Source organism: Entelurus aequoreus, linkage group LG05 (genome assembly GCF_033978785.1).
Source record: "Entelurus aequoreus isolate RoL-2023_Sb linkage group LG05, RoL_Eaeq_v1.1, whole genome shotgun sequence".
Lineage (NCBI taxonomy): Eukaryota > Metazoa > Chordata > Actinopteri > Syngnathiformes > Syngnathidae > Entelurus > Entelurus aequoreus.
In genome coordinates, this window is record NC_084735.1 from 15,532,403 (window position 1) to 15,544,641 (window position 12,239).

Below are 12,239 nucleotides of genomic sequence, written 5' to 3' on the forward strand. Positions count from 1 at the left end.
GCTAACGTTAGCATGCTAACATAAGAAGCGTTGGCATACTTCTAAGATGGGGCCAAGTATCAAAAGCCATGATTTTTTTGTCTAAACAAACAAAATTGGCTAAAATCCTAGCATAAAACCTTAGCCTGTAAACATTAGCATGATGAAAAGTTAGCATATGTTTGATATGGCGGCAATAATCAAAAACCATGATTTTTAGGTTCAATTATACAAAATTAGCTAAAATGCTAGCATAAAATGTTAACATGCTAACGTTAGCATGCTAACATAGGAAGCGTTGACATACTTCTAAGATGGGGACAAATATTGATTTAATTTTTTTTTAAATTAGGGAGTCTCATTTCAATTTCTTACACACACTTGTTATTTCATATGTTGGCCAGAGCGGGAGCACTTCAAATTTCTACACACACTTGTTATTTCATAAATTGACCAGAGGGGGAGCACATCAAATTTCTACACACACTTGTTTTTTCATATGTTGACCAGAGGGGAACACTTCAAATTTCTACACACACTTGTTATTTCATATGTTGACCAGAGGGGGAACACTTCAAATTTCTACACACACTTATTTCATATGTTGACCAGACGTGGAGCACTTCAAATTTCTACACACACTTGTTATTTCATATGTTGACCAAAGGGGGAGCACTTCAAATTTCTACACACACTTGTTATTTCATATGTTGACCAGAGGGGGAGCACTTCAAATTTCTACACACACTTGTTATTTCATATGTTGACCAGAGGGGGAGCACTTCAAATTTCTACACACACTTGTTATTTCATATGTTGACCAGGTAGGGGGTAGGGGAGGGGGGGGGCACTTCAAATTTCTACACACACTTGTTATTTCATATGTTGACCAGAGGAGGAGCACTTCAAATTTCTACACACACTTGTTATTTCATATGTTGACCAAAGGGGGAGCACTTCAAATTTCTACACACACTTGTTATTTCATATGTTGACCAGAGGGGGAGCACTTCAAATTTCTACACACACTTGTTATTTCATATGTTGACCAGAGGGGGAGCACTTCAAATTTCTACACACACTTGTTATTTCATATGTTGACCAGAGGGGGAGCACTTCAAATTTCTACACACACTTGTTATTTCATATGTTGACCAGGTAGGGGGTAGGGGAGGGGGGGGGCACTTCAAATTTCTACACACACTTGTTATTTCATATGTTGACCAGAGGAGGAGCACTTCAAATTTCTACACACACTTGTTATTTCATATGTTGACCAAAGGGGGAGCACTTCAAATTTCTACACACACTTGTTATTTCATATGTTGACCAGAGGGGGAGCACTTCAAATTTCTACACACACTTGTTATTTCATATGTTGACCAGAGGGGGAGCACTTCAAATTTCTACACACACTTGTTATTTCATATGTTTGCCAGAGGGGGAGCACTTCAAATTTTTATACACACTTGTTATTTCATATGTTGACCAGAGGGGGAGCTTAATAAGGGTTTTGCGGTGGCACAAACGACGTGTCCAAGTTTTAGTCTTCTGATGTTGCTTTAGGCCGTATTAACTCTCTAACCTTCATGTCCTGCTTTTGTCCCGCAGAAAAAACCTCTTTCCGCCATCATCAAAGAAGTGTGTGAAGGGTAAGTCAAGCTCAAGGCCCAGGGGCCACGTCAATTAATGTGGCCCCTCACAAAGTTTTATGTAGTGCGCCACGTCTTTTAAAGTGGCCCGTCATGTCATTTTATGTAGTGTGCTACAATATTTAATGTGGCCTGTCACATCATTTTATACAGTGCGCCACATTTAAAGTGGCCTGTCATGTAATTGTATGTAGTTCACCACATTATTTAAAGTGGCCTGTCACATAATTTTATACAGTGCGCTACATTCAATGTGGCCTGTCATGTAAGTTTGTGTAGTGTGCCACATTATTTATTGTGGCATGTCACGTAATTTCATGTATTATGCCGTGTCATTTAAGGTGGCCTTTCATATAATTTTATGTACAGTGCCACTTTAATGTGGCCTGTCATGTAATTTTATGTGGTGCATCCTATCATTTAATGTGGCCCGTCATGTAATTTTATATAGTTCGCCACGTTATTCACATAATTTTATACAGTGCGCTACATTCAATGTGGCCTGTCATGTAAGTTTGTGTAGTGCGCCACGTTATTTAATGTGGCATGTCACGTAATTTCATGTAGTATGCCGCATCATTTAAGGTGGCCTGTCATAATTTTATGTACTGCGCCACATTTTTAATGTGGCTATGTCACATAATTTTATGTAATGCGGCGCATCGTTTAATGTGGCCTGTCACATAATTTTATACAGTGCGTCACATTTAAAGTGGCCTGTAATGTAATTTCATGTAGTGCACCAGATCACAAAAATTGGCCTCATGTAATATTATGTAGTGCGGCACGGTATTTAACATGGCGTGACACATCATTTTATACAGTGCGCCACAATTAAGGTGGCCTGTCATGTAATTTCATGTGGTGCACCGTATCATTTAAAGTGGCCCGTCATGTAATTTTATGTAGTGCGCCACATTATTTAAAGTGAATAAGCGGTAGAAAATGGATGGATGGATGGACCTGCCACATAATTTTATATAGTGCGCTACATTTAATGTGGCCTGTCATGTAATGTATTTTATGTGGAATGCTACAAAATGTTTTATCAAACAAAATGAGTCAGAGAATTTGAAAAACGCTAATCTATTATTAACCGTCGGGAACCGACTTCATTAATCTCACGAGTTGAATGATGCGGACACGTTTGTTACTGGCTACTTTTTAAGACTGCCTTGGAGACTTTTTTATGCGAAAGTAATACTAAGTGATACTTGTTTATGTTGACAAATGTGCTGTGTTACATTGTTCAATGATTCTCACGTGTGTCTAGCTTGTGTGCTATTGTGTGCTCAGCTGTCGTGTAGCTGCTCGCTCCTAGTAGCCAATAGCCTCGCATGTTTACCTTCCATAGATGACTTGACTAGAATAAAATAAAGTGTGTGCTAATTGGAGGACATAGAAATGTCAATTTGAAATGAAATGAGTCGAATGATGCGGACACCTTTGTTACTGGATGCTTTCTAACACTGCATTGGAGACTTTTTACGTGTAGTGTGCTACTATAATTATTTGGCACTTGTTTATATTGACAAATGTGCTGTTTTATATTGTTCAATGATTCTCACGTGCGTCTAGCTTGTGTGCTATTGTGTGCTCAGCTGTCGTGTAGCCGCTCGCCCCTAGTAGCCAATAGCCTTGCATGTTTACCTTCTTGACTAAAATAAAATAAAGTCTGTGCTAATTGGAGGACACGCAGCTGTGAACTGCTTTGCACAAGTTTTATCATCCCGTATTTTTTGGGCTGATATCAGATCAATATCAGATCAGTATCGGATCAAGAGACCTGCTGACATGTTTTAATGTCAGTTTGTTAGTTTTTTTGGGGAAAAAAGACAATCTCAAAGAGTAAATACTCGCTAAATAGAACAACTTCTTCCTGTTATGAAAGTGTCCACCAATCAACATGAGGCACTGTGTAGCTCCGCCCCCTTAGGTGCACGAGTAGTGATGTCATTTCTTATTTCTCCTGCAGGTGGTCTTTAGGGAACCATGAGAACTTTGCCCTGCAGATTGCTGACAACACCAACTTCTACATCACGGAAAAGGTTTGCCTCAAGCTTCAAACGATGGACTCGGTTATGTCCTGACCCTTTTTGTGGCCCTCAGAACCGCAGCGAGGTGAAGAACGGCTCCATCCTGCGCCTGACCACCTCTCCTGTGAGTGGCTCCTCCCCCACCCGGCGCGACTTCCTGTTCACCCTCTCCTCTCTGGCCTTCCTCCAGTACCAGACGGCCGTGCAGCTCCACGAGCGCATCCAGTCCTCCAGCATGGACGCCAAGCTGGAGGCCCTGAAGGACCTGGCCAGCGCCTCGCGGGACATCACCTTCGCCATCGAGTTCATCAACCTGGATGGCATCTCCCTGCTCACGCAGATGGTGGAGAGCGGCACCGAGTAAGTTGCTGCTTCTAGGAACTCTTCCAAAGTTCCCGTATTGTCGTGTCACACCCACAACAACAGGTCTTTAAGGAGGGGCGGCAGGAGGACATGACGTTAGCAACATTAGCATAGCTACATGCTAACATCACATTTTAACATCATGCTAGGTTAGCAACAGTAGCTATTTGAACTACATGCTAACATCACATTTTAACATCATGCTCGGTTAGCAACATTAGCTATTTGAGCTACATGCTAACATCACATTTTAACATCATGCTCGGTTAGCAACATTAGCTATTTGAGCTACATGCTAACATCACATTTTAACATCATGCTCGGTTAGCAACATTAGCTATTTGAGCTACATGCTAACATCACATTTTAACATCATGCTCGGTTAGCAACATTAGCTATTTGAGCTACATGCTAACATCACATTTTAACATCATGCTCGGTTAGCAACAGTAGCTATTTGAACTACATGCTAACATCACATTTTAACATCATGCTCGGTTAGCAACTCAAACAACGATGTGAGTTATATGCTAATATCACATTTTAACATCATGCTTTGTTAGCAAAATTAGCATAGCTATTTGAGCTACATGCTAACATCACATTTCAACATCATGCTCAGGTAGCAACTCAAACATAATGTGAGCTTCATGCTAATATCACATTTTATCATCATGCTATGTTAGCATAATTAGCATAGCTATGTGAGCTACATGCTAATATCACATTTTAACATCATGCTCGGTTAGCAACTCAAACAACAATGTGAGTTATATGCTAATATCACATTTTGACATCATGCTATGTTAGCAAAATTAGCATAGCTATGTGAGCTGCATGCTAACATCACATTTTAACATCATGCTCGGTTAGCAACTCAAACATAACAATGTGAGCTACATGCTAATATCACATTTTAACATCATGCTAGGTTAGCAACTCAAACGTAACAATGTAAGTTACATGCTAATATCACATTTCAACATCATGCTCAGGTAGCAACTCAAACATAACAATGTGAGCTACATGCTAACATCACATCTTAACATATTTGGGTAGCAACTCAAATATAACAATGTGAGCTACATGCTAATATCACATTTTAACATCATTCTCGGTTAGCACTATTAGCATAGCTATGCGAGCTACATGCTAACATCAAATTTTAACATCATGTCCGGTTAGCAACTCAAACATAATGGGAGCTACATGCTAACATCACATTTTAACATGCTCGGTTAGCAACTAAAACATAACAATGTGAGCTACATGCTAATATCAGATTTCAACATCATGCTCAGTTAGCAACTCAAACATAACAATGTGATATACATGCTAATATCACATTTCAACATTATGCTCAGTTAGCAACTCAAACATAGCTGTGTGAGCTACATACTAATATCATGCTCGGTTAGTAACTCAAACATAATGTGAGCTACATGCTAATATCGCATTTCAACATCATGCTCGGGTGGCAACTCAAACATAACAATGTGAGCTACATGCTAATATCACATTTTAACATCATGCTATGTTAGCAACTCAAACAACAATGTGAGCTACATGCTAATATCACATTTCAACATCATGCTCGGGTAGCAACTCAAACATAACAATGTGAGCTACATGCTAATATCACATTTTAACATCATGCTCGGTTAGCAACTCAAACATAACAATGTGAGCTACATGCTACTATCACATTTCAACATCATGCTCGGTTAGCAACTCAAACATAACAATGTGAGCTACATGCTAATATCACATTTTAACATCATGCTCGGTTAGCAACTCAAACATAACAATGTGAGCTACATGCTAATATCACATTTTAACATCATGCTCGGTTAGCAACTCAAACATAACAATGTGAGCTACATGCTAATATCACATTTTAAGAACAACTACATGATCAAACCTACACCCAGGTCTTAAGCTGACTGATGGTTAGTTAGCTGTGCTGAATTTTGAGATGTGTAGTGAAGCCTGAGGGAGTCCAGACAAAGTCCACATTGTCACACACACCCTATTTGGACACAAGTATTGGGACACATACAGGAAGTGAAAGCCTGCACTCTTCTGGGACTTTCCACAAGACTAAAAATACTTTCTCAAAGATTCCCAGCGAGGAAGCATTCAATCATGCAAAATGTTCAGTTTGTTTACAAGTAGAGTGTCCCATTACCACCAGGAAGTTACCAAACTACCAGGAAGATAGTCAGGCTAGGTTATCAGGCTAACAGATTAGCTAGTCTAATAGGAAGTTACCAGCCTAACAGTAGGTTAGCCAGTCTAACAGTAGGTTATCACGCTAACAGATTAGCCAGTCTAATAGGAAGTTACCAGGTTAACAGTAGGTTAGCCACTCTACCAGGAAGTTACCCAGTCTAAAAGGAAGTTACCAGGCTAACCGATTAGCCAGTCAACCAGGAAGTTACCCGGCTACCAGTAGATTAGCCACTCTAATAGGAAGTTACCAGGTTAACAGTAGGTTACCAGGCTAACATATTAGCCAGTCTAATAGGAAGTTAGCAGGCTAACAGTAGGTTACCCAATCTATTACGAAGTTACCAGGCTAACAGATTAGTCAGTCGACCAGTAAGTAACAGATTAGCCAGTCTAATAGGAAGTTACCAGGTTAACAGTAGGTTGTCAGGCTAACAGATTAGCCAGTCTAATAGGAAGTTAACAGATTAGCTAGTCTAATAGGATGTTACCAGGTTAACAGTAGGTTACCAGGCTACCAGATTAGCTAGTCTAATAGGAAGTTACCAGGTTAACAGTAGGTTAGCCGGTCTAACAGTAGGTTATCAGGCTAACATATTAGCTAGTCTAATAGGAAGTTACCAGGCTAACAGTAGGTTGTCAGGCTAACAGATTAGCTAGTCTAATAGGAAGTTACCATTAGGTTAGCAACTCTACCAGGAAGTTAGCCAGGCTAATTTCTGTTTTGTTCAGTCAACTTGCAGCATTTCTCCCCTGCTGTCGTTTGTGTGTTCTTGTCATTTGCAACATTTTCCTTTTGCGTTTGTGTGATTGCAGCTTTTTAAACCCGCAACCTTTCCCTGTTGCTTTTGTTTCATGGCGCTGTCAGGTCAGCAGTTTGTATTTGCTCCTGTGTGCTCTAATAGTGGCACACGCACACACTTCCTGTCCACACAGGAAGTAAAGGTGCTTTGTTTTGAATGTAGTTCATGCTTTGACAAAGACACATTTTCATGTTAATGAAGAAAAGTAGCAAGGGGGGGGGGGGGCGGGGTCATGTTTTATGCTAATGAGGCCCATCATTCACACTGCTGCTGGTTACAAGGCGGACACTGCCCTCTAGTGGCAACATGATGCACTTCTTCATTTCCGTGCCAGTTTATCCCAACATATCTGCTATGTCACTCATATCTGCTATGTCACTCATGTCTGCTATGTCACTCATGTCTGCCATGTCACTCATATCTGCTATGTCACTCATATCTGCTATGTCACTCATATCTGCTATGTCACTCATATCTGCCATGTCACTCATGTCTGCCATGTCACTCATATCTGCCATGTCACTCATGTCTGCCATGTCACTCATATCTGCCATGTCACTCATGTCTGCTATGTCACTCATGTCTGCTATGTCACTCATATCTGCTATGTCACTCATATCTGCTATGTCACTCATATCTGCCATGTCACTCATGTCTGCCATGTCACTCATATCTGCCATGTCACTCATGTGCAGGCCAGTCAATAACAGTCCAAACTATTCCCTCCGCCATTTTGTTTGTTGTGTTTACGCAGCCACGCACCCTTTGTCGCGCTATTGAAGGAGAAAGTGTCTCGAGTGTATTGCATTCTCAAGCAGAAAATATGTTTTTGTTGTTGGCCAGGCTATAACCAGGTCACCAGGTTACCAAAAAGTTAGCCATGCTAACAGATGGTTACCAGGCTAACAGGAAGTTAGCAAAGCTACTAGGAAGTTACCCAAGCAACCATTAAGTTAACCAATTTACCAAGAAGTTAGCCAGGCTAGCAGTAGGTTAGCCAGTCTAACAGGAAGTTACCAGACTAAAAGATTAGCCAGTCCACCAGTAAATCACCACGCTAACAGTAGGTTACCCAGTCTAATAGGAAGTTACCAGGCTAACAGATTAGCCAGTCTACCAGGAAGTTACCCGGCTAACATATTAGCCAGTCGACCAAGAAGTTACCCGGCTAACAGTAGATTAGCCACTCTAATAGGAAGTTACCAGGTTAACAGTAGGTTACCAGGCTAACAGATTAGCCAGTCTAATAGGAAGTTACCAGGCTACTATAAAAATGGGACCCATAACCTCCCTGATTGGCACTCAGCAACAAAGGGTTGGAGTTGGGGGTTAAATCACCAAAATGATTCCCGGGCGCGGCGCCGCTGCTGCCACTGCTCCCCAAGGGGATGGGACAAATGCAGAGGACAATTTTCACCACATCTAGTGTGTGTGTGACAATCATTGGTACTTTAATTTTAACAGTAGGTTAGCCAGTCTAACAGTAGGTTGTCAGGCCAACAGATTAGCCAGTCTAATAGGAAGTTACCAGGCTAATGGTAGGTTAGCCAGTCTAACAGTAGGTTATCAGGCCAACAGATTAGCCAGCCTAATAGAAAGTTACCAGGCTAATGGTAGGTTAGCCAGTCTAACAGTAGGTTATTAGGCCAACAGATTAGCCAGTCTAATAGGAAGTTACCAGGTTAACAGTAGGTTACCAGGCCAACAGATTAGCCAGGCTAATAGTAGGTTAGCCAGTCTAACAGTAGGTTATCAGGCCAACAGATTAGCCAGTCTAATAGGAAGTTACCAGGTTAACAGTAGGTTACCAGGCCAACAGATTAGCCAGTTTAATAGGAAGTTACCAGGCTAACAGATTAGCCAGTCTACCAGGAAATTACCCGGCTAACAAAGTAGCCAGTCGACCAGGAAGTTACCCGGCTAACTGTAGATTAGCCATTCTAATAGAAAGTTACCAGGTTAACAGTAGGTTACCAGGCTAACAGATTAGCCAGTCTAATAGGAAGTTACCAGGCTAACAGATTAGCCAGTCTCATAGGAAGTTACCAGGCTAACAGTTTAGCCAGTCTACCAGGAAGTTACCCGGCTAACATATTAGCCAGTCGACCAGGAAGTTACCCGGCTAACAGTAGATTAGCAACTCTAATAGGAAGTTACCAGTCTAACAGTAGGTTACCAGGCTAACAGATTAGCCAGTCTAATATGAAGTTACCAGGCTAACAGTAGGTTAGCCAGTCTAACAGTAGGTTATCAGGCCAACAGATTAGCCAGTCTAATAGGAAGTTACCAGGCTAACAGTAGGTTACCAGGCTAACAGATTAGCCACTCTAATAGGAAGTTACCAGGTTAACAGTAGGTTACCAGGCTAACAGATTAGCCAGTCTAATAGGAAGTTACCAGGCTAACAGTAGGTTAGCCAGTCTAACAGTAGGTTATCAGGCCAACAGATTAGCCAGTCTAATAGGAAGTTACCAGGCTAACAGTAGGTTAGCCAGTCTAACAGTAGGTTATCAGGCCAACAGATTAGCCAGTCTAATAGGAAGTTACCAGGCTAACAGTAGGTTTTGAAAACATGTGTTTTTCTTGATGTATCTTTAGGCATGTAGGTGATGCATATATATCAAAACTATAATCCAATTATTGGTTGGAAATATATCAGTCACATAAATAAATAGGCATTTTTGATGATTTTTTAAAAATAAAATACGAAAAATGTCAAGTTATCTAATTATTTACTCGTATTATTATTTTTAATTGTTTATAAATTTGTCTATTTGACTCTTGGCCGATACGATATTACCTTGAATAATGCAATTTCTTACACCTGTGAGTATTGTTTGCGAAAATGCATTTATTTCTGGTTGTTTTAGGTATGTTGCTGTAGTCTGGAAGTAGTCTTTGCCATTAAGTTGAATGTGCCATGAGTCCTTCAATGTGTTTATACTGTAAGTGTTGTACTTATTACACGCCAGCTGTTTGATTGTAATGTTAACCAATTTGGAGGTGTTGTTGTAACGCCATGTACAATTGCTAATGCTAATCAGTAGCATGTATATGGCATATTCAATGTAATTTAGCACGGCGCTATCCCATTCATTGTCATGTATTTCTTTCAAGCGTAACTATTAGGGGTGTCCCGATACGATACTGATAGTGCGGCCTAGACAATTAGCCGATTAGCTTAAATATTGCAAACTTTTGACGTATTTATCTTCGAAAAGGTTTGATCAAGTGATAACTTTTTTGTGATGACTGCATGCTGGATAGTGTGCCACGGATTGAATCTTGATTTCTTACACCTATGAGTATCGCTTGCGAGTATGCATCTATTTCCGGTTGTCCCAGGTATGTTGCTGTAGTCAGGAAGTAGTCTTTGCCATTAAGTTGAATGTGCCACGAGTCCTACAACGTGTTTGTACTGTAGGTGTTGTACTTATTACATACCCGCTGTTTGATTGGAACGTGCATCTCAGTTAACAATTTTGGATGTGATGAAATCGCCATGTAAAATCGCTAATGCTAACCAGTAGCATGTGTGTGGCATATTCAATGTAAATTAGCATTTGAAGTAAATATTTTTAATAGGCTCCCAAATCGAGACAACATTGTAACTGTCTGCTATGCTAGCAAAAGAACAGACTGCTTGTATCAGAGTTCCTATATCAGACGTTTTGTGGAGAGAAATTTGTGGGGTTTTTAATGCAACCAAAAATTGTGACCAAAAATGTTTAAAAATAAAAAAATATATTATTTTTTTTGGACTACAAATGTATTTTTTTAAATCCTTTTTTTGGGGTCATGACTCACTTGTTGCAGGCGGGGATATGAACATTTAATGGTATCATTATTATCATGGTATCGTTAAAAAGTACTGATACATTCTTATTAAAAAAGAAATACATTAAATAGCCACACAACACACTTACTTGGCAGAATAAATATGTTATATAATATTATTTTGGCTGCTTTGGTTGTTTTTGAGTGTTGAAATATACTTTCGTCCGTTTTAATTTATAAAAGTTTTTTTATTGTTAAAGAAAAAAAGGTGTTTTGGGTGTGTAACGTACGGTTTATGTGACGTCACGTTAATTCACTTTATTGATCGATAGATCTCTCTAAGAGTGCGCAGTTTGTAGGTTTAAAGTGCACAATTTCATATTTTAGTTGCTCATACTTTAATTATTGATTGCTTGGTTTTATTTTATTTATTGCTCATACATAGTTGCTCATTCGTTTGTACAAGTTTGGATTGGGATAGGTCGGTTTTTTTTTTAATGGAGAAAGACGTTAATGTCTCTTGTTTTCCTGTTCGCATGTTTCTCCAGGAAACGAGCGTTGTCACCGCTCAGTTCATCGGTGTTACCAATCACGTTTTTTTACGATAATTGTCGTTTAAAACGCTAACGCTAATCGTGGGAACGTTTTACCGCGGTTAGCGTTACACCTTTTTATCGTTGCATCCCTAACACTGACCAATAAAAAAGTCTGTTTTACATATTATTCAGAGGAAGCCCCGCCCACAACATTGTTATGTTATATATTGTATATATGATATAAACATATAATATAATATATCAGTACATATCCTATACTCTACATGTATTGTTATGCCCATTTGATTGTAGACTCTTACTGACACCTTGTGGCGATATGAAAATACTACGCGTCATTAGTTTGGGCACTTCCGGGTTGACGATGTCAGTTCAGTTCATGAGACAATTGAGAAGTAGACAAGTTGTGTTAGCTCTTACAAGCCTTGGAAAAGATAAGTCTGTAAGTAAACTGTTTAACTTGTTTATGTAACTCAATATTAAGGTGGAAAGTGTTTCAATTCGATAGTAAGATGTTTATTGAAAAACGATTTTTGTGTACTGTTTCAATGGATGTTTTGAGGACTTAAAATGGCTGCCAGTCGTGTATTTCCACCACCGAAATAGTTTCAACACTCAGAAGTATTTGTTTGATGATAGTACTGTATATTTGTGTGAAGCTAATATTTACATATTGTGTATTACATTTCAGTATGTTATTTGAATCACATAGTTTATACATTTGTCATTGTGTGTATTTCAGTTTTACAAAATAAAAGTCCAGTGCAAGACAAAAGTAAAGATAGGAAAAGACAAAGAAACTTTATTAGACGTCTTGGATTGTTTGTTAGCTGTCTGCCAAGCTGT

At 39.5% G+C, this 12,239-nt stretch overlaps 1 protein-coding gene across 1 annotated transcript in view; it reads left to right on the forward strand.

Moving 5' to 3' along the window:
* elmo1 (engulfment and cell motility 1 (ced-12 homolog, C. elegans)) overlaps window positions 1-12,239 on the forward strand; it is a 179,941-nt gene that overhangs the window by 77,403 nt on the left and 90,299 nt on the right. Inside the window, 4 exon segments of the mRNA XM_062047217.1 lie at window positions 1,591-1,631; window positions 3,607-3,679; window positions 3,741-3,791; window positions 3,858-4,027. Coding sequence (XP_061903201.1) covers window positions 1,591-1,631; window positions 3,607-3,679; window positions 3,741-3,791; window positions 3,858-4,027 — 335 coding nt within the window.